The 24,076-nt window shown below is 40.5% G+C and overlaps 1 protein-coding gene across 2 annotated transcripts; it reads left to right on the top strand.

Moving 5' to 3' along the window:
* Nucleotides 1–13,501: 13,501 nt before the first annotated feature.
* Nucleotides 13,502–23,591, top strand: LOC308080146 (cyclic AMP-responsive element-binding protein 1-like). Of its 2 annotated transcripts, XM_080421922.1 has the most exons (8): nt 13,502–13,729; nt 16,781–16,881; nt 17,243–17,389; nt 18,102–18,202; nt 18,335–18,474; nt 18,771–18,944; nt 19,357–19,504; nt 19,921–23,591. In XM_080421922.1, exons 2-8 carry the CDS (start codon nt 16,789–16,791, stop codon nt 20,063–20,065), a joined length of 948 nt encoding a protein of 315 aa, XP_080278048.1. In that variant the 5' UTR covers nt 13,502–13,729; nt 16,781–16,788; the 3' UTR covers nt 20,066–23,591. The 2 variants fall into 2 exon arrangements, with proteins under 2 accessions (XP_080278048.1, XP_080278049.1); XM_080421923.1 differs by lacking the exon at nt 16,781–16,881 and having other exon boundaries at nt 13,505–13,729; nt 19,921–23,589.
* Nucleotides 23,592–24,076: the final 485 nt, after the last annotated feature.

The following is a 24,076-nucleotide window of genomic DNA, read 5'->3' on the forward strand; positions in this document are numbered from 1 at the left end:
CACCAACGGACAAGAAATGGAACAAAATCAAACGAATGAGAGGAAGAGCAGTTGATGTGAGTGTGAACAAAGGAAAAGAGAGCTGAGGATAACCCATTAAACAGTGTCTATCAACCTTTTTTGTGCCAAGGCACACCTGGCATAGCCAAAAAATCCCAGGGCACACCTAGATATACGGTATATATATATATATATAGAAAAAAAGCAAATGCAAACAAATATTTCTGTTTTTGCATTATTCAGACATGCAAACTTTCAGCTTCCACTAGCCGTTTTTAATCCAAATAGGGCAATAGTGTGACACCTGACCCGAAAAAAACAGCATGTTGTCACCCTTTTCACCTCGGGGCTGTTTGCATGCCTGATTATTATTATTGTTTAAAAAAAAAAAAAAAAAAAAAAGGGTTTTTTTTTTTTTTTTTTTTTTTTTAATTATATTTTTTCAAACTTTCTTCAAACGGCGCGGCACACCTCAGCAGTAGTCCCGGCCCAAAATTGGGACGTTTGCCAGGGTTGATATACACACATTCACTGCCAGGTATTAATTAATTAATTAATTAATTTGCCACTGCAGCGTTTTTGCCAGACCCAAGGGGTCGGGCTTACATGAGGCTTTGTACCTGTTTCGTCCATACATGGGCATGGTCACTTTGTCCTCCGGCCCCAGCCAAAAAAAAGTCTGTCACTTTGTCTTCCGGCCCCAGCCAAAAAAAAGTCTGTCCCCCAAAAAAGTCTGTCCATACATGGGCATAGAAGGGACACACGTCATGCGAAGCCCGGCCATTCAGATTTCAACCACTAGGGGTCTGGCAGTACCAGGTCTCCTGGTTCCCTTGTTTACCTTATTTCGAGTCTTTTTGAAGATCAAAGAAAAAAATTCAACCCGGATGTAAACAAACAATGTCTCCTCTTTCCACCGGAACAAAAACATTGTAACCGCGATCGTCCGTTCTGTTGGCAGTTGAATATGGCTCGTTTTCACCAAAAAACGCAGTCTGGGAGAAGAAATCCGTAGCCTGGCATGGCCAGACGAATTTCACTGCGTAGATATTAGTCTGGAATCTCTGTGTGGAACCTGTATTTCCGAGGGCAAATTAAAAAAAAATCTAATTTCAAATAGCCTAAGTATGCATAGGGCTGAAGTGGTTAATGCATGTTTTGTATTAATAATCAAAATCTGGAGCAGGAGATGCAAAAAGTTATTCTAAAAAGTTAGAATATGGAGAGTTCCGGTTTAGCTCCGACGGTTTGCCTCACAGTTACTTCACAAATGTTATGTATTTGTTTAAAAAACCTCAGCTAACAGAACAATAGTTGGATTATATCGTCGGTCGTTGCATGGAAACTTACAACCTCAGAAGCAAAAAGGCTATTTTGTCGGAGGATTCTAACAACGCCACACCGTGCCCGATAACAATGGCGGACGAAGGTGGACCCCTAATGTAAAGTTGACCGGAGGTCGAGACTCCAAAAACAGTCAGAAATGCTCTCTTTTGTGGTCTTTATTTCTTCCACTTCTCCTCCACCAAGTCAGTGCAGCTTTTTACAGTGCATGTATCGAATAACAAAAATAATGCTGGCCAAAAAATACGAAGATAACGAACTCAGGAAATTAATGCAAAACTTAACAAAAAGGTAACAGAACAAAACAAAGCGCACTTAGGCTACACCCCTATGAGGGGGCCCTGGCAGCTCTGACTGGGCTCTCTGCCTGCCCAAACATTACTGAAGCTCTGACTCTGCTGTCTCCTTTTTATAGGAGAGGATCCTACCACAACAGAGGCAGCAATTAACCTTCAAAAATAGCTTATCTACAAGCTGACAAATATAACATGAATAACCCAACACATAAATAGATTCAGACTGAACCCCATTTTGTGTTTGAATTCATTTCCATAGATAATATAATACTTTGCCCATAAACATTGTGAAACACCCCTCCTCCTCTACAGTACATGGCACCTTCCACTGGGACCTCCCCTACTTAAGCTACATGGTTTGGTCCATGCTCTATTTAGCAGTTCAACCCACAGTGCCAGTACTGCAGAGGAGTTACAGGTGACAAACAATGAGCAACTCCTTTTACCACAGGTTACACAATAAACTGAATGTTTTATCCCTGTAAAGTCTGTGTGAATTACTTGTGAATTTGTGACTGCATTCAACAGTATTGACATTATAGTATTGACATTTGGTTAGGACATATCTGCCACACTTCCCACAGTCACTGCTTCCAAACCGGCCGGTGGTCTTGATTATGAATCGGACGCAGCTGTGTGGTGTGTGTGTGCGTGAAATGCCCTTAACCCCTGTGTCTTTGTGTATAGGGCACGGGTTGCCCCGTGACACCTAACATTAGAGATGTGTTGAAAGCGATACGTGAGTGCAAAGATGATTTGTCTACACAGAAGCCAAAACATCCAACATTCAATCGGCTCTCAAAACGATTGAGAACTCTCTAACAACTTTGTCAGACCAAGTTGGAGCAATGGAAGTGCGGGTGCAAATGAAGACAACATGACGGACGTTCTTCTGCGACTGGAAAAGTATGAGAAGGAGTTGGGAGATGCGAAAAGCAAGCTGGATGATTTTGAGGACAGAAGTAGAAGAAATAACGTTGTTTTATTTAATATACCAGAAAAGGCTGAAGGTGTTGTTTTATTATATTTGATATTGTCTAAAAGGTGTTGTGAAAAAGAGGGAAAAAAAGTTTGGGGGAAAGAAGGGGGAAAAAAGGACTGTTGAGTAGTGTACCATTCTGGGAAAAGGTGTGGGGGGAGGGATTGGGAGGACTGTTTTTGTATTTTTGTCTCTCTTTTTTGTGGTGTTTTTGTGTATCTTGTCATTTCCTTTATTCTTTGCCTTTTTCATTATGTCTTACAAAAAAAAGAAAAATGAAGAAAGTTGTGATATTGAGTACATTGTGTACATTGTGCATTGTCAATAAACAAATGTATATATTTTTTAGAATTAGAGTCCAGTTAGAATATGGAGATAAGAGGTGAGGAGGACACACAATGGCCTGTCATGATCTACAATGCCTACAATAAAATGTCCAAGTCCGAGTTAAACTACCACCGTATCAGTTCTCAAACTTTTTTCGTGCCAAGGACCCCCAGATTGATATGTATTTGGCCACGGACCTCCCATCTGAAAATGTTTTGTGCCTGTATTTGGCCACGGACCTCCCATCTGAAAATGTTTTGTGCCAGGGACCCCCGTAAGAGAAGATTTGTGTTTTTAAAAAAAAGGATCTACAAGCTCTGACATATTTTTCCAAAGAGACTTTGTGTAGAGGGAAATACTAACCCATACCTAGTACAGAGCCCTGTGGGACCCCAGTCAGCTAAGCCAGTGGTGGAAAAAGTACTCAAATGTTTTACTTAAGTAAAAGTATCAATACTGCAAAGTAGAAGTACTCTGTTACAAGTAAGATTTCGGAATTCTACATTTACTTGAGTAAAAGTACAAACGTACTGGTATCAAAATGTACTTAAATACCAAAAGTAAAAGTACTAAAATGTTTAAAAATAGCCGATCTACAAGCTCACAACGCGTCAAGAAGTAATACCTGGTGATAAAAATCATCAGTGTTTCAAGTCATGAGCGCTGAGATGCGTTTGAACTTGTTTAAGAAATCTCGTCATAGGGATGTGAACTAATATGCCCCTATGTCTTCAGGGAACAGGAAGTTAGGAGTAAGGGTGCGCTCCCACCAAGAGTTGGCTGGCCGCTGTTTGCAGAATCTGCCAATGCATTGTCAATGCAAATGCGTTGATTCACGCAAGAGCTGATTTTTCCGCTAGTCGCGCAGACCTTGCGTTTATCTGCTCTCCGCGACTAAGCATAAAAGTGCTGGAGGCAGGAGCCGATTTTCTCCCTCTGTCCAATCGGGTGAGTGGAAGGCGGACTGTCTCAAGACTCAGGAAGCAACATGGTGCTCAAGGCAGCAGGCAGTGGGTCCTGAAAGTGAGTGACAGGCGCGACACTCCCGTTTTTTAGAATCCGCTGGCTGCAAAAAACTGTGGCCGCGCACAACCTGCGTTTAACAGCGGCCAGCCAACTCTTGGTGGGAGCGCGCCCTAAGCCTGCAGGGACCTTTAAAAAAAAAGGAACAGGTTAAAGGTGCAATCCGTGCTCTCATTTTAACCACTTAAAGTTTAAATCTAGCAGGTCTGCCAAATGTTTGTCCAAGAATAGGGATGTGTGTGTGTGTGTGTGTGTGTGTGTGTGTGTGGGTGTGGGTGTGGGTGTGTGTGGGTGGGTGGGTGGGCGGGCGGGCGGGCGTGCGTGCGTTAAGTAGTGATTGTTGCAGTGGATTTAAAGGTCTGTGATTTGACAGGGTTAATCCTATTACTGCACTGTCTGTGATCATGGCTCTGACAGACCACTGACTCAGACAGTCAGCTTCCATACATTGTCATAATATCAGTGGTGTAAAGTAACTAAGTACATTTACTCAAGTACTGTACTTAATTAAAGTTTTGAGGTATCTTTTTCACTTTATTTCCAATTTTCTGTACTTTTACTTCTACTCCACTACATCTCAAGGGAAATGTTATACTTTTACTCTACTACAATAATTTGAAAACTTAAGTTACTACCGGTAGTTACTTTGTAGATTTTGATCCAATAGCCTAAAAGGCCGATCTACAAGCTCACAACGCGTCGCATCACGACGCATTGTGAGCTTGTAGATCTGCTATTTTCAAAAGATTTTTATACATTTGAAAACTTGTGAAATGGGACATTCTGCATAACGAGTACTTTCTACTTTTGTACATTTTGATGCCAATACTTTTGTACTTTTACTCAAGTAAATGTTTAATTCCGGACTTTTACTTGTAAGGGCGCGCTCCCACCAAGAGTTGGCTGGCCGCTGTTAAACGCAGGTTGTGCGCGGCCACAGTTTTTTGCAGCCAGCGGATTCTAAAAAACGGGAGTGTCGCGCCTGTCACTCACTTTCAGGACCCTCCCCGCAGCCCGCACTGCCCACTGCCTGCTGCCTTGAGCTCCATGTTGCTTCCTGAGTCTTGAGACGGTCGGCCTTCCACTCACCCGATTGGACAGAGGGAGAAAATCAGCGCCTGCCTCCAGCAGTTTTATGCTTAGTCGCGGAGAGCAGATAAACGCAAGGTCTGCGCGAGAGGCGGAAAAATCTGCTCTTGCGTGAATCAACGCATTTGCATTGACAATGCATTGGCAGATTCTGCAAACAGCGGCCAGCCAACTCTTGGTGGGAGCGCGCCCTAACAGCGTATTTCTACATTGCAGTATTGATACTTTTACTTAAGTAAAACATGTGAGTACTTTTTCCACCACTGGTCCATGCTCAATAACTCTTGTGTGTGGGGTTGTAGAACGTACACACCCATGTCATTATTTTTGGATGGGACTCCATATTTCTTTGGTGTTTCACCCAGGTGGGCGTGGTTACATGCCTAAGCCTAACACTATTCTATTCTCACACAGAAAATATGCCTTAATCCAGTGGTTCCCAAACTTTTTTGGTCGTGACCCAAAAGAGAAATTTCTCTTCATGGTGTCTTCCCGGGACCCAAGCAAGGGAAGATAGCCGACTAACAACCTCACAACGCGTAGATCTGCTATTTTCACTACTTCTAAAAAAAATGTTTAATGTATTTGTTAAAGGTAGGGTAAGTGATTTTCTTTGGTTAAAATAAATAGTTAAATAGCTCTATATTCTGATAGTACTCATTGCTATCGTGTTTGTTCAGTAAAAGGAGTCTCCTAGTCTCCAGCTTTTTATAAAACAGAAAATGCATTTTTGTTTCAGTTTCAGTTTCATTTCCAATTGTATCCAATCAGGATAGAGAACTCAATCAGGATATAGATTAAACAAGTGAAATTGGAAGTGATGACACTAAGAAATGAGCAGACAAAATTGGAACTGGAAGGAACACTATAAAAATGAAGCTTCAAAATGGGTACTTTCTCCTGATTGGCTGAGATTTTGACACCTACCGTAAAATGTACTTTCTGTTTATTAAAGAGCTGGAGAGACGGGGAGACTCCTGTTACTGAACAAACACTCTATAGCAATGATTACTATCATAATGTAGTGCTTTAACCTTTTAACAAAATACTTTTTGTTTTAACCCAAAAATATCACTTACCCTACCTTTAATGGAATTTAGATGTATGAATTATTGTGAGGGGAAAAAAGGAAAAAAAAAGGAAAATCTTTAGAAATGTATATATATATATATATTTTAAAGAAGTCTTTACTTGCGTGTTACGACCCATAAAAATGGGTCCGCGAGTGACCGCGACCCACACATGGGTCCCGAAACTCAACCACTGCCTTATCCTGACCTCAAAACCACGCCCACCTGGGCAAATCACCTGGGAAAGAGAGAGTCCGACTTTTGGACACCTATTTCATTCCGCAGGGGGGTTTCATTTTTCAGCGTCAGCCAGCTGAGTGCTGGCAACTAGGGAGCGCTGAGGAAGGATTAGTTTGGGGTTTAAGTGTCTTCAGTGCTCAGGGACATTTCGACACATTGCTGTGGTCTGGTTGAACCTACGACCACCATGCCGTTATGGCCGCCCCATAACGTCAAAAGACAGCCCTTGTGCCGTGACATTGTATTGCAATGCCGTGACCCGGATTCGAACCGGGGTTGCTGCGGCCACAACGCAGAGTACTAACCACTATACGATCACGGCGAGCTACCGGGGCTGGTAGTCGTTACCTACTAATTGTACTATAACACATTTTTGCTGTCTGATGAACCATGATGAATTCTTATGACTACCTGCTGTATCCAGAAAATGTATTTATTTGTTCTTTTGATATTTTTTGTTTTTAACTTTTTTCATTGTTTAAATATGCTTTGATTAGTTCTATCATGTATTTTCAAATAAAGGCCACCATGTCTGTGAGTCTGTCCTTTGGTAGGGCCGGTGTTTGTCATTTGACAGTAAGTGTTGATCACAATTTTCCAACATTATATAAACACATACCATTTAAAGATGTTAATAGGCCTATAAGTAGGCCATACCATGGTTTCCAGGGTTTATTTGTTAATGGTGATTAAGGCATCATGATTTTAGTGCGTGGGGATCTCATTTTAAATAAGCCACTGTACTTTTATGAGCGATCCAGTTTAGAGGACCTTGTATTGTGAATTGTACTTCCATGTATTGTTTCCATGTCTTTTCTAAATAAAGTATTCAATCAATCAATCAATCAATCAATCAATCAATCAATCGATCAAAAAGGCCTGTAAATATCATATAAAAATACTACAACACAGTTATAATATTATTGCTTTCTCATAAAGTAACAATACATGTTTTGTGCCTATAACAACCAATATATGAATCATTATGGCCCTGAGCCCGGCACATGGTCAAAATAAATGTTTTGCTGCCACCCTGTGGGCTAAAATAAGACTGGATCTAACCAGGGTAAATCATGACTGACAGCTTCACACTCCAAAGACGTAGCCTGGTAAACCCTCCCTCCGGAAATCTCATTTGGAATCAAATAGAAATGAGATTTCCGGAGGGAGGGTTTACCAGGCTACCAAAGACGTGCAGAACGCACAGAACCAGCTGCCAATGTCTACAGTCAGTCACCATCCAATATAACTCACACCGTATGCAGTGGTGGAAGAAGTAATCACTATTCTCACTATTCAACAAAATTCAACAAAAATGTGGAATGCCCTACCAAAAGGAGTAAAGGAGTGTAAAACCCTACTCAACCGCCCCCCCCCCCCCCTCCCCGAAATGTTCTTCTCTTGTACATATTTTTCATTTTTCATACCAGTAACCTGTAAGCTGATTGTATGACGTTCTGTATAGTGTGTATCTGTCTCTTATATGTCATCATGATTTGTGTGCATGGGGATCTCATTTTAAACAAGCTTAGTGCTTTATGAGTCTTCCAGTTTAGTAGACCTTGTATTGTGAATTTGTACTTCCATGTACTGTTGTTCTCATGTCTTACTAAATAAAGTACATCAATCAATCAATAAAACAAACAGTTTTTACTCACTATTTTTATAATACTGCAATGTAGAAATACTGTAGACAGTTACAAGTAAAAGTTGAGGGAGTTCCAGGGGGTTCCCAGGGAAATGTGTTAATATAGCATGAACATTTATTTAACCACTTCAACCCCTATATATACACACATCATGATGCGTTGTGGGATTGTAGATCTGCTATTAAAAATAATAATAATCTTGCAAAAGAAATGCAAAAAGAAAAATGAATATTTTTTAAAAACATTTTAACGACTAATCTTGTATGGGGGAGGGGGGTCCCTGGCACAAATATTTTCAGATGGGGGTCCGCGTTCAAATAATGAATGTCCTTGACGTGAAAAAAGTTTGAGAAACTACTGTTGACAGACAAACCAATCCAAAGGTAAATTGTCAAAAGACAAAAAGTGGCCGCACACACCGTTATAACCAAAGTGCAAATGTATTATAGGACGCAGAGTAAAAGTTACCAACGTTTCGGCACAAATTGGCAGACAAACCAATCCAGCCATCTGACACATTTTAGGAGGGGGGAATCAATATAGGCCTATCTCTGCTGTCCGGCAGGAACCAGCTAACTCCAAAATGTTCATTTTTCAGGAAATGAAAAAAACAAAACAAAAATGGAGGAGTTAGGAGGTTTTGTTCATCATTGATAAGAACAGCTGAATGGAGGTTAAAAGGGGGTGGAGCCTGGAGTCAGCAAAACCAGCTAACTCCACCCCCCTTTGCTGGAGTTAGCTGGTTTAGCAGAAAGTTTGAGGATTCAATGGAGTTTTGTCAGGAGCACTTTTTAATACTTTTCATTTGCTCAATATTTTTGGGCGGTGAAACCGCCCCTATAAGTGAGGTTTGGAAATTTGTACAATTATCTTGGGCAGTGAAACCGCCCCTATAAGTGAGGTTTGGAAATTTGTACAATTATCCTGCGCTGTGATTGGCCAATCACAATCTATTCAGGACTGTGATTGGCCAGTGTCACATGACACATGTGCATAGCCCTATATAAGAAACCATAACTTTAAAAAAAACATAAGTTGGTTTTTTTAAAGTTATGGTTTCGTCCTTCATAAAAAGTGTTTCAATAAATGTATTTATCTTTTGTACATGATTGGTTGACTCCATTCAGTATTGTGATTAGCTAGCAAGACACCGCCCACTTCACACAGGGTGTGATTTTTTTTATAGCACTGACTTCGGAAAAAAAATGCAAAAGCGTCAAAATGGAGTTAGCTGGTTCCTGCCGGACAGCAACAAACCTAAACAAAGGTCTCTATTGATTCCTAACCAGACCACAGTATATGACTTTTGATTTTTGTCTTGCTATAGATTGTACTTGATTGATTAAATATTGTTTTTACAGTTTCAAAAGTACAGCAGCATGTAAAAAACAAAACAAAGGCTTGTTTCTATTGTGATCCATAAACATTCAAACAACTAGACAAACAACAATACACCAAACAATGATACAAAACAAATACATATTAAAAGATGTAGTTTAAAACAAATTGACGCAGATCCACTATGGAACCCAGGAACGTATTTCTACCATGTAAATGTTGACACCTTTTTCACATTCAGAAATAAAAATATTTTTAATTTGACCTCTGTTCATTTCTCATTTTAGACCATGGCTGAAGTGGTTCATGTATGTTCTGCAATAATAATCGAAATCTTCAAAGTAACTAGTAACTAAAGTTTCAAATAATTATAGTGGAGTAAGCAACACTTGCCTCTGAGATGTAGTGGAGTAGAAGAAAAAGTATAGAACATTGGAAATACTCCAGTAAAGTAAAAGTACCCCAAAATTGCACTTAAGTACAGTACTTGAGTACATGTACTTAGTTACTTTCCACCACTGTCTGTATGTGCATGAGTGCACGCTTGTGTACGCATTATATCTTCTTCTCTGAGCTCTCCGTCCTCTTAGGAATCTTTTTTTCTTCTTTTTTAAACAAAACCAATGAATTCACAAAGCAATATAACCTGAAATGAAGCAAACAATACTGACAAGGCCATTTTCATTAAGGGCCCCACAGTGTCAGCTGTTGATATATGTGCTTCCTTTGGCCCATGTAACAAAATGTAATGACTGCTTAATACAGTGGGTTTCCAAATCTTTTCACGTCAAAGAAATATAATAACCGCTCTACAAGCTCAAACACAAGGTTTTCATTTTGTGTATTCCTGGAATTTCTTTTATGTATTTATTTCTTTGTGAAATTCTTTAGGAAATGTGTAGATTTTTGAAATGTATGATTTTTTAATGTTTTTGAAAATCTCTCCAAATAATAAAAGTAATAAAAATGGGTCCGCGACCCATAAAAATGGGCCCCGACTGCAGCTTCCAAATAAGGGACGATTCCGTTTGTAAGAAGCTGTGCAGATCGACATTGTTAAGCACCTGTGGTAACAGTTTGTGTTTGTTGTGTGACGTCAGACCAGAGCTCTGCTCACACTATAAAACACTGTTCAACCCAAAGGTTGAGAGAAGAGAGTGAAAATGAGGCGCCATATCCGCCACCTCACGGGTGTGGCCCAGTGGCGTAACGGAGGGGCAGCAAGTGCTGCGGTGCGGGGGGGCCACCAGCAGGGGTGGGCCCCGCCTGCGTTGATACAAATATTTCTACAGCAAAAAAAAGAAAAAGTTGATTTATATTGGTCAAATAGAACCGAATTAGACCGAATTAGACCTGAATTAGACCTGAATTGGGCCTCACGTGAAACTCCCGCGGGGAGGCCCCGCGATTCTGCGTTACGCCACTGGTGTGGCCGTTGCAGCCTCTTTCATTATTAAGGTGATAGGAATGGTATCATGGTTTCACGTGGATGTCAATGAATACCAGATGTCTGGAGCCAGCCTAACAGCCACCAACAACCCCAACGTGTCATCAACCTGCATGAGCGACGAGCCATGTCTTTGGTTTCCTTTGTGGCCGTGATCGTCCCGTTCCATTGCAACCCAACGAGTTGCAATGGAACGAGTTACGACTTGCAATCCTAAAACCAAGGATTTGCAACAATAAAGAAGTGGACAAGTCCACACCCAGGCGCCGATCTGGAACTGATTGCCGTTTCCACAGCAACGGTGTAGTCCCTCCGGGATATGGGACAGTAGACGGTAATGTCTCTAAACTGGAGGGCTGCAAACAGGGTTGCAATTGATTTCATCAATTATAAAACATAATTGATAATTGATAATCAAGAATGTAATAAAAAACAAGGGAACCAGGGGACCTGGTACTGCCAGACCCCTAGTGGTTGAAATCTGAATGGCCGGAAGTCTGAATGGTTTCTAAACTACGTCACGCTAAGCTTGGCCAAACAAAAAGAGGGACATGTAAGGAAACGTTTTTGTCCATATATGGACGAAAACGATAGCAAAAGGGGACCGACAAAGCCACATGTAGGCCTGACCCCCTGGGTCTGGCAATTTTTTTTCATTAATCGATCACTATTTTGGGCATTGTAGGTGAAATGTAAAAAATCCAAAATAATGAAAATGGCCAATCTACAATGCGTTGCATTGTGACACTTTGTGACATTGTAGATCAGCTATTTTCACTATGTTTGCATAGTGGTTAATCGATTTGTTAATCAAAAAAAGTAAAAAATCAACAACAAAAAACCTACGCTTCTCGATTATTCAATTGGACAAAGTCATGTTAGAATAATCGCTAAGGAAGTAATGGATAGTTGCAGCCCAAAAGTGGACAGTGACAGACGGTCAGGCCAGGATTAACGACCGCACGAGCTCACGGGGGGGCAACAGCCTCAAGGGCAGGCCAGCATCGTGCCTTTTTTCCCCCCCATTCCGTGCCAGTGCGTGCCTTTAGCTTCAATACCTGTATCTGTATGCATTAATTATTGGCTCTTTTTTAACTAAGTGAATCGTGCCGTGCCATGAAACGTATTTCAAGGTTCTGGATTTGTTTCGCTTTCAGATAAGGTTCTAATAACCTAATTTGGGCTCTGCACAGGTGGCAGTTCTTTTTTTCCCCCGAACAAATACCAGCTCTCAGCCACCGATAGCCTAGTGGTTAAGGCATATACCACATAAAAGCTCTAATGCAGTCAGGCTGCATTGCTGCATAGCCTTTGCTGCGTGTCATTCCCTGTCTCTCTCCCTGTTTCGTGTCACTCTTCACTTTCACTGTACTATCCAATAAAGGCAGAAAAGCCCCAGTAATATCTTTAAAAATACCAGCTCTACAAGCTCACAATGCGTCACAACCAAGGGCCCAGCTTCCTGTTTTGAAATTGACTCGAATAAGGAAGAGAGTTCAAGTGACAGTTCATATGAATGGCCTGTAGTTTCCCTGTTTTACCCCTGCTGGTGTCAGAAAGAATTGATCTCAATGAAAGCGGATGATTTTCACTATTTGTTTTATTTCTTAGAACTTTTCTTAAATTCTTTTTCACTTTAAAATAATAATTTCCCTATAATGACATGCCCAAATTAGGGATTGATTATTAATTGATTATTTTATTAATTTATTGATTTTTAAAATAAGCGATTATTATCCCATGTTGCCATGATAGACCATGATAGACCTCATGATAGACCAGGAGAACTTCATCTCCTGCTCTGTGGTTCTTCTCCATGTGGTTCTAGGTCTTCCTCTCTTCCTCCTGACTTGGCGGTTCCATGTTAGAGTATGCTTAGTGATGGATTTGGGTACAAAGAGTGCAAAAGAAAATATCTACAATAGTGTGAGTTGATGTCCATTATATTTCATATGTAAGGCAAATAGAAAAGTAGAGCACATTTCATACAAAAAAGACAATTCAATTCACACTTTCACAGTTCTCTCTATATAAGGCATAAAGGGGCTTTTGGTTAAACTATAGCTATTCAGCTGAAGCTTGTGAATATTAGCTACTAAATATATGCTCTCTACTGCTCTCCAATCAGTAGGCATACAAACCGTTGACAATGCCATCTCCTTGAAATGTCTGATGTCTGTTGATTAATCAAAGCAATTGTATCAAGTTCATTTATAGCAATCATTGTGAAAGAGAGTATTAGCATAGTCATAATGCCTCAAAAACAGAAGACTGTGATGAATTACTGTATTTAATTTCTATGTCTATGGTAGAGTAATGGTGTTGTATCGTTCTTCTATTGTCTCTATCCTATTGTAATTATGTACTATTTGTGTTAATACAAACTAAAGGGCAGTGCACTTTCGCCACTCATCAAAACAAAGACCGTTTTAAGATGTTGAAAGGCTACTTTCCTTAGTGGGAACACTCGGAGCCCCCCACCACCTCACGTCTAAAATACACTTTTTGGCCAGAAAATACAATATTTCACCGGATGGAAAAATGATTTACTTAGTCCACTGCGCCCCCTATAGATCTCTGGTCGATGGAATTTCACTACTACTACTCCTCCTGACGCTATCATGGAGACATGGACCAGAGCTTAGAGCGCTCGGGTCTCGTCGTATTTTCTCCGCGACGGCTCGGCTCCGGTCGTGTATCTCCGCCGGCACTCGGGCCCTATCGGGGCCAGCCAGCCAGCCCCAGATCAGGGGCCGATGATAACTTTGTGTCGTCGACGCTGTCTATCCCTCGTCCTCCTCTCCGTGTTGTTGTGTATCTCGGTGACGCGACGGAGGTGTAGCCTGACGCGGTCTCTTACGTGTCGGCCTGAATAAAGCTAGAGCTCCGGAGGAGACCCGGGAGAGTGACGAAGCGAGTCCGTGTCGGTAAGAGGATACACGCCATCATCCCCATGTTTTGTGCTAAAAGGGAAACAGGAAGGCTGTGATCGCTATGAGTTTGTTAGAAAGACTGCACAAAGAAGCTAACAAAAGAGGTGGAATCATGGCGGCCCCGGTTGTTGCAGACACAACACACAGAAATGAGTCCGTCTCTCTGCAACGAGACTGAGACTAAAAAAAGGAATAATAATAAATAATATGGGACCCGGGAGTGGGGGTTGAAACTTATTCCTTTATCCCCTTAATTAAAAATTTATAAAATCGTAAATTGAAAGACATTATTTACTTGTTTTAGTTAGAGTATAACTCTTGTAAACTTTTTTTTTTGCGCCCTATTGAAAAGATATTCAAGCGCCAACCTGCTTCCAAGCAGTGAAAGTGGGTCTACTCTCCCATATGTGCGTTTACGGGGAAAATAGCAGATCTACAAGCTCACAACGCGTCGCATCCGCCACGCGCTGTGAGCTTACAGATCTGCTATTTTCGCCGCGCCGTGCCGTCATACGACGAAGCATAACAGACATCAGACGTTTCCCCCCATACGTTTATACTTCATGGTGCGACCGTGTCGCTCGCCCCTAAAAAAAGACAGTTCTATCTAGTAATTTTTAGGGCAATTGACAAAACCATATAAACTAAAATTGTGAGAGAAAAAGTGACGCCTTTTCACCCGAATGAAATGTCGTCGACTCTTTGTTTCAGTTGCAACTAAAGCTCATTTTGTTGTATTAAATATTTTGTTCTACCTCCTCTTCCAGTTAAAAGTATTACGTCATTTTTTTTTCCATTTGAAAATACGTCATGGTTGTCATTTATACAAGTCTTAACCCACACACACACACACACACACCGCCTTAACATCAATACATTTACCATGAATAAGTGTTTGGATATTTTGTCCCAAGTTATATTTGAAACGTATTTCTATGCATAATGTACCCCCGCCCCCCATGCTATCTAACTAGCCTCAGTGAGCTACTGTAATGTATGGCTTTAGTTAGCATTAGCTTGCTGCTTCCGACTGTACTGTGTGGATTTAGCTAGCCGTTGTTAGCATGCTGTGCTACAGCTGTACGGATTTAACTAGTTAGCATGCAGTTAGCAATAGCACGCATCGCTTCCTACTGTACGGGCATGGAGTTAGCTTGTCATAGTTAGCATTAGCTTGCGCTGTAGGCCTTCTGTACGGATTTAACTAGTTAGCATGTACTTAGCGATAGCATGCATCAGTGTTGCCATGTCCGCTTATTATAAGTGATTTGGGGCTTTGGGCGTTTTTTGGGGGGCTCGTTTAAAGTGATGTTTATTTGGGCTTCCTTCCTAAACGTTTAAACCAGTGTTTCTGAAACAGTTTTCAAGTCAAGGACCCCCAAATTAATATGTATTTGTCTGCGGACCCCCATCTGTTAATACTTTATGCCAGGGACCCCATACAAGATTAGTGTTGTTAAAATGTTTTTAAAATATTCCACACTTTTTTTTTTTTTTTTTTTTTACAAGATTTCTTGTTGTTGAAAATAGCTTATCTACAAGCTCATATTACAATCGCTTATAGATCCGCTAATTGAAAATAGCCTATTATGTTTAAAGGGCGAAGGGCTCGCTTCTTTTTGGGCTTGTTTTCATAGACCTGGTTGCTTGTTTCTCTCGCAATACCTGGCAACACTGGCATGCATGCTGCTTCCTACTGTACGGGCATGGAGCAAGCCCCCAGAACTACGGTAGAACAGTGAAGCGGCCAAGCCTGGTGGTCAAATCTGAGAATGCACTTTAATGCTACTGCGCGTGCGTCTCCCGTTTTGTGCGCATGCTCACGACGCGTCACGACCATTCCATTGGTTCATATTGTTTCCATATGTTTCCTACTCTTACTTCCGGGTGCTTCAAAACGCCACTGATCACATTCATTGAAATGATAGCTGGGGGTGGGGCAATCCGCCCTCTAGTTATATTATCCTGTCATAGTTAGCATTAGCTTGCTACTACTGTCTGTGCTGTACCCAGAATAAGTTCCTATTATAGCCTAGCTCTAATCGAGCAGCAAAGTTTTCCAAAGCTGCATTTTAAGTCTTTATAAAGCTCTTTGCGAGGCATTTTTTTCTTGACCCTTTGCGTGATTTGGCTATTGTTAAAGTATCATTTTAGCTCTTCCCTCAGAAATGGTTTGATTAATGAGCTACAATACTTAATAAATGGGCTATTGTTGTTAGCTTGTTGAGCAAAGCCACACCCTCCTGTTATATTTCGTAGACAGGGGACTTGGTGCTTTAACCATTATTACCTGAGGCCGATTCTAAATCAGTTTTCAGAGAACAGTTTTAGGAAAAACATTTCCACTGTTTCTATGTCAGTGAACTTTTTCATGTCAAGGACCCCCAAAACTATGTGTTTGGCCGCTGACCCCCATCTGAAAATAATTTGTGCCAGAGATTTGAGTAAAACATTTTTGCTTTAAAAGAATATATTCAAAGATTTACAAAAAATGCGAAGTGACCCCCCTATGAGCTTGTAGATCTGCCATTTTTGAATAGCTGAAATATAAAATAATGCTTTTTAGCTCAAATATTAAATATCACAGATGCTTTCCTGGTTTTAATGGGTTAACCATTAATACACGTTCATGCTGGTTTAATGCAATGGTTCTCAAACCTTACCATGTCAAGAACCCCCAAATGAATGTTTGTTTGGCCGTGGACCTCCATCTGCAAATACTTTGTGCCAGGGACCCCTACAAGATTGGTGTTGTTAAAAATGTTTCAAATGTTTTTTGTTTTTTTAAACAGACCTACAAGCTAACAGCGTGTCGCATCGTGAGCTTGTAGATCGGCTATTTTCAAATAGCTGGTGTATATATGGTTAAAGTGCCTGAACAGATTTTGATGCTGTTTTTGCTCATTTTGCCGGGGAACCACACTGGAACCCCTCGCAGGTCCCTGGGGGGTTCCCCACTTTGAGAACCACTGAGTTAATGGGTTTACAAGTGTTCACAATTCTATAGGCACACACACTTATTACAAAGTGTCCTACTCTTTCTAGATATTTAAATGACCATGGAGGCGGGTGCCGAAGCACAGCAAAGTAGTGAAGCGGTGGTCTCTGAGTCTGATGCCCAGCAGATTGCCACACAGATTGCACAGGTACACACACTTGTTGCATTACATATTTATTTAACCTAAACAAGTGTAAAGAACGAAACATACAACAAATTGCAACAAGGAGCACCAAATGTGGAATAAAGGAAAGATCGTACTTAAATCCTTGGTTACTTTTAGGCATGGGTTTCTTGAGGTTGCAGTAACAAATCTGGGCCGTGTGCCAGAGCGCCTGGCGGCTTAAAAGCGTTTCCTTTGCTGGTGCCGTGAGAGGGTTGAAAATCCACCGCCTTTCCTAAATGCATATATGTTCTTCAAAATGAAAATTCCATTTAAGTAAATTAACATTTACTACATACGTTGTGTTCATGGCTTTGAGTGTGTAATTCATTGTGTTTGGTCGTAGGTGTCTATGGCAGCAGCCCAGATGTCCTCTAGTCCTCAGACAGTCACCCTGGTGCAGCTGCCCAACGGTCAGACCGTCCAGGTGCATGGAGTGATCCAGGCCGCACAGCCATCGGTCATCCAGTCCCCACAAGTCCAGACTGTGCAGGTGCGGGAGAACAAAAAAAACAAACATTCAGGTTACCTAGGGCTGTCACGATTACAAATTTAAGTTGACAATTAATTGTCACTCAAATAATTGCGATTTAACGATTTAATTGTGTTTGGCATTGAATATTGGAACATATGAATACAATTTTTATTTCTGTTTGCCTTTTAGGCTTTGTAATAAAACATTGCACTGGGCAGATATGACAATTATTGACTTATTTAATAATTGTATACAAAAGAATAGCAGAAATAGCTAATCTACAAGCTTACTTGTAAGCTTGTAGATCTGCTATTTCTGCTTTTTTTATATTTGAAAATGTGTGAACATTTTTCAACATAGAAACGATTATGCAAAATAAGTGCGATTATCTCAAATAATTGCGATTAGACGATCATTTAATAATTGTGACAGGCCTAAGTACCTACAGGTGCTGGAAAGGGATTAAAAGTCAGCACAATATTTGAGTTTAATTGTTGTAGATAATTGTTCTACTCATTGTGACAGGCTGTTAGAAAACGTAGTGAAAGGTGAGGGTTCTGAAACTAGCTCCGAAAACTAGTGGCACATCTTGACGGTGCAGGAAATGTACTTGAAATTGACTTTCGAAAACCTGGACATGCTCTTGTTGGCCGTATGTTCAGCATTAAAACCTATTATGTCTCCAAGCTAGACATGACATTATGTTGTGGTTTTCATTGACCTTGTGCAGATTTCGACTGTTGGTGAGAGTGAGGACTCCCAGGAGTCTGTGGACAGTGTGACTGACTGTCAGAAAAGGAGGGAGATCCTGTCCCGACGCCCCTCATACAGGTACATTTTTCCATCTTAATTTCAATGTCCAAAATGACACAAAGTTAGCTTCACGCAAGATAATAAACAAGGATGCTATTTCTCCTATGTGATTTGGTTGCTGTTGGTTTTGTGCGACTTTCCCCATTACAGGAAGATCCTGAACGACCTGTCATCCGACGCCCCGGCAGTCCCTCGTATCGAGGAGGAGAAGTCTGAGGACGATTCGGCCCCTGCCATCACTACAGTCACCATGCCTACGCCCATCTACCAGACCAGCAGTGGCCAGTACAGTAAGTCACCCAGCCAAACTCCACTCTGTCAGACTGGTTCCTCAGTTTCAGGGGGCACAACAAAAATGTGACTTTTGGCCGGTGGTCGCAGTGGCTTCGCAAATAGAATATATTGTATATAGGAATGCAAAGTATCTACTATTTAAGTGTCCCTTTTTCAAATGGGGCTCATGTTATCTACTGTTATTTAAGTGTATAGTTTTGTGTTCGCATTTCTTTCACTGCTTTTAAATGACAGATATCTCATTTTGAACAAAACCTTTAAATACTATCACTTTCCTTTCGTCCCGTTGCAGTTGCCATAACCCAGGGCGGAGCCATCCAACTGTCCAATAACGGTACAGACGGACTTCAGGCGTTGACCATGACCAATGCTGCTGGGGCCCAGCCTGGCACCACTATCCTGCAGTACGCTCAGACCAGTGACGGGCAGCAAATACTGGTACCCAGCAACCAAGTTGTTGTACAAGGTGGGGGTTTCTGTCAAGATATCTGAAGCAGCTTAAAACAGATTATTTACACATTTTCCATAGCGTTTCATTAACTTAGTTGGTGTTTCTCAAGTTGTGACCTAAAAGGGGTTGTAAAACATTTGCACGGAGACAGAGACTTGAGAAAACTTTAGAGAAAATGTTCTTATTTCAGGCTAAAAGTGAATATCCCAGTCCCATTGTCTGGAGTGATGCTCGCACTGTGACTGCCTGTCAAATTTAGGCCATTATTATGGTAGCGGAGAGTCAACAATCCTTGTGAGAGGTCGCTTTCACTATCCTTTTACATCAACTTTGTGATAATTGACCTAGAAAATGAGGGGGAAAGATGGATAGCGAAATTTGCTGGAGGGGGGCTTCAACTGACCTGTTGTTTGTTTCCTTCCACCAGCGGCTTCTGGAGATGTCCAGGCTTACCAGATCCGTGCAGCTCCCTCAAACACCATGACATCTGTCATGGCTCAGTCCCCGGCACTGCCCACAGGAGGTGGCACCGTGGAGGTGACGCGAAAAAGGGAGGTGCGCCTCATGAAAAACAGGTGTGTAGGCAATAAAACCAGAGCCGCGGTTGACACACTTGAAGCAACGTTGGTATTTGCACTGTGGAAGGAAAACATAAGACAGATTATTAACCCAAATCCCATTGGTCTGATGTGAGGAGATCACTAACATAGACAGTCTGGCAAAAAAAATGTCATTACATATCACGGTTATACTTTCTGTATGCTCGATGAATTGAAATGATGCATATGAGTCATTTCATAATGTCAACGGAGAAATACACAGAAGACAGGGTATTTTTTGCAACACTAATATTGATCTCCTTACATTAGAACAATGGGATTGAGGCTGAAAATGGGTTAAGTTTCCCTTTGAAACTCACAATCAAAGTGGCACGGTTTCTCATCATCTGTCCAGAAGAAAGTTTGTCTAATTATCTTTTTTTGTCACACAGGGAAGCTGCCCGCGAGTGCCGCAGGAAGAAGAAGGAGTACGTCAAGTGTCTTGAGAACCGTGTGGCCGTGCTGGAGAACCAGAACAAAACACTCATCGAAGAACTAAAAGCCCTCAAAGACTTGTACTGCCACAAATCAGAATAGAAAGGCCACCCACCGTCTGCCTGACCCCGTGTACAGAGACTCAGAACAGAGCATAAGGACGCAACTCTCCCTTTTTCTACTGGTTTTTTGTTTTTGTTTCTTTTTAAATAAACAAGACTAACAAGTCTATAAAAATAACCAGGAATAGAGAAAAAGACCGATTGCCCCATGTGAATAATTTGAAACCCTCTATTGATCATCAATGGCACAGCGGTGTGAAGAACCATCAAGGAGTAAGGGAATTCTTCACCTAAAACATGGTTCTTGTGAGGAGGTGATGGGGCCTGAAGTAGGAGTTGAATTGTATTCACTCCACTGCTAGGACGCATCCAGTCACTGGTGCCTGGGAACATTTGGCAACATCACCAGCAATGGCGAACCTTCTTTCTCGCCCCCATCGCTCACAGCCTATGGAAAGTTAACTTTTTAAGTTTGGCCTCCCCAAGACTCTAGATAATTTTTGTGAGGTCACTTTGGAGTGCGACACTTGTAATCGTAACTGCGCCATTGCATTAACGCCTGTTACCTACTAACACTTTGAACTGTAGATCAGCTGTGTCTCGGATGTTTTACCCTTCTGAGCCATGTTTGGTTTGTAATGCGCTTTCTGCTTGCATAATGCCATTCAGCTCTTTTATGTTTGTTTTTTTATATTTACCAGCCTTGATAAGATGAGAACAAAAAAAGCTAACTATTATGTTGGGGTGGAAAATGTTTTTCCTTGTTAAATGTAGCTTTAAACTTGTTTAATGGCAGGTGTTTAGAGCTAACACAATTGTGGATATGATCCACTATGGGACTCACCCATTTGAAATGTTGGGCTCTGGCTTGCACAATTTTCTGTTTGTTTTTAATTGTATAAATTTGACTGGAGGCAATGGGGTATCTTGAGTTATGCTTTGGGACTATGTGACATCCAGGGTTGGGTTCTCAGATGCATATTCCCATTCATCCTTTAGTCTTTGTACACAATGAAAGTAAATCGATCAGCCACATAGTTCTAATCAAATTTTGGGGACAATCGCTGAAAATGTGCATTGCATATTATGCTGCCTTTGGTGAAAGGCAGGAGTAACACAGAACATAACTGTTGTGATTGTATTCTGAAGCTTGAACGCTGCAAAGTCAGTACTGGAATGCTGTGGATGCCTGGAAAGATTACTATCCTAATTCTGACTTACATTTATGCAAAGTGACACATGCACTTTCATGGCATATACAATCCTACTTCATTTCACCTGATTTGTCAGCTTCATCTCATGCACCCATGAGTATAGTCTTTAAAGCTCGAAATCCACCAAATAGACGGTTGGCTAGAATCAGCAAAGGTTGGTTGGGGGGGGGGGGGGGGGTAGTCTCCTTGTATGCGCAATTCGGCTGTAGTCGGACCCCACAGCACAGGTTGAAAGTACGATTTGACACTTTAAGACTTTTAAGTCTTGTATGACATTTGGGGAATTGGGAATTATGCAATATCTGTTAATTTCCTATGCCATCACTATGCATTTGATAAAGCTGTTAAAAGTTCAGAATTGCAAGAATTATGAAAACTTGCCAATACTGCTTTGTTACATCTATAAAATACTCTGGAAGTAGCTCCATAGAATAAAGTGCTGCCAGTAGTTTAATGGTTTGAATGTCCACCTGACTGACAGCAGTTAAGAAGATGGATATACATGTAGTTTTGTTCTCGACTTAATTACAGAATGCCATATTGTATTCTTTTTTATTACATAGTAATCTGTCATAGTAGCCTTTTTTTTTAAAACAAAAAAGAAAACAAAAAAACATTAAGTTGCTATTTTCATTTGTTTTGTATTCATTGTATTTCTAAACGTCAGCACCACCTTGTATGACAAGAGAAAATCATATTAGAGCTATCTCTTCAAATATTACATTTTTTGGCAGCTGTTAATAAATGTGATTCTGGTAATCTTTGCCAGAATATTTTTGATAGCACTGAGGTATTGCCTCTGCATTATATATATTGTGATGAGACTAGATATCGTCTGGAATTTTGGATATTGTTATATCATGATATGGCTTGTGTTGTCATTTCCTGGTTTTAAAGGCTGCATTTCAGTAAAATATAATTTTCTGAACGTACCTGACTGTTCTAGCTGTTGTAATATGCCTTTACCCACTTATTTGTACAGACATGACTGATGTTAATCAAAAATGTATCATGTTAATATTTGGTGAAAGCACCAATATTGATAGAGGTATTTGGTTAAAAACAAAAGTATCCATATCGCCCAGCCTACTCAGCATGAGACACCAAAGAGCTGAGCATTCAGTTAAAACTTGTGGTTAGAAATCACCCTGTGATTAATGAAAGTCATAAGTTTGACCTCAGCACCAACCCCATAGAGCAATCATTCTCAAAGTGGGGTCAATCAATATCAATTTGGGGGTCCTTGACCTGAAAACGTTTGAGAACTACTGTCATAGAGCACACATGGGCATCATAAGGCCAGAGGGCTGGGCCACCCTCAAAGAAAACAACCACCCACACCACCAAAAAATAATCCAAATTATAAAAGGCAGCATTCAAAGTTTAAAAAGCTCTACTTATATAGGCTAGTTCATATTTGAACAATAAAAAGCATAAAAACATGTTTCGGCCTTTATGGCCTTCTTCAGGGCATTTCTATATTTATAATTAAAGCTTCTAAAAAAGAAATAGGAAGATGTGTTTTTTTCAACTGATCTGACTTTGAAGGCTCCCCATTTTCTAACCAAAGAACACATTCCAACACTGCATTTATCTTACACAGACTTTAGGAACGCTGCAGGCCTCCTATGCTTTTTTCTTTGCCAGCATAGAGGTATGGGATGGGTTTGAGGCAAATCAATTTAACTCCATTCCAATTATAGGTAATTAATATTAACCATTTGAATACATACGTTCATTCCATTGATGCAGGTATGTACTCAAATGGTAAATATTGAATGTTTATAATAATCCATGAGTCCATCTTTTTTAACATAATGCAATGTGGTTCATATTGGTGCATATCAAACAACTGGCAAGATATAAATTAATTGGTTGATTTCAAATTGATACTGCATTGAAGTGGATTGTTTAATGTAACTCATCTTCAATGTAACCTCAGAGCTGTAAAAAAAGAAGAAAAAGTCAACATGTTGTTATACAAACAATTATTGTGTATGAAACAAGGACCCAGGTCCTCTGGTCTGGCAAATTAGCCTATTGTAAAGCAATCTGTTATGTCTACCAAATTCATTACGTTTTAGCATAACTCAGAACTAGATGTTTCACGTTTCAATTCAATTGTCCAACGTGTGGTCCTTCGCTTACTTTAATGAAGTCAGTAGGGCCCTTCTGGAAAGAAATGCTGGCCACCCTTGCCATAGAGTCGGTTAGAAAATAATACAAATTGAAATGAATTGCAGTCTTCTGCCATAATCATGGATCAAATGGGCATAATGTAAAAATCAGTCAGTTTTCAAAGGCATCTCAAACAGAACTCAACCCATTCAAGCCGGGAACGCATCTCTGTCATTTTAGATTTCTTTGGCTATTCAAAAATAGCAGATATACAAGCGCTATGTGCTTGTATATCTGCTATTTTTTGGGGGAAAGATCTTGGAAATTTTGTGAAAATCTTACATATATATTTTTTTTTAAAGCGAACATTTTTAACTCAAATCTTTGCCTCTGGGGATTCTACAAATGTCTTCTAAATCCTGTTCTAAAAACTTTTTTTTGACAAAATGTCTGTTGCTATAATATCAGTGGTTCTCAAACCTTTACATGTCAAAGACCCCCAAAATTATATGTATTTGGCCGTGGACCCCCATCTCAAAAGATTTTGTTCCAGGGACCCCCAGAAGTTGTAACATGAGTTAAAAATGTTCGCTTGAAAAATATATATATTCAAAGATTTGCACAAAGTGTCACGATTTAAAAAAAATAGCAGATCTACAAGCTCATAGCGCGGCACATGAGCTTGTACATCTGCTATTTTTGAATAGCCAAATAAATCT

Source organism: Gymnoscopelus braueri (genome assembly GCF_963280865.1).
Source record: "Gymnoscopelus braueri genome assembly, chromosome: 24".
Lineage (NCBI taxonomy): Eukaryota > Metazoa > Chordata > Actinopteri > Myctophiformes > Myctophidae > Gymnoscopelus > Gymnoscopelus braueri.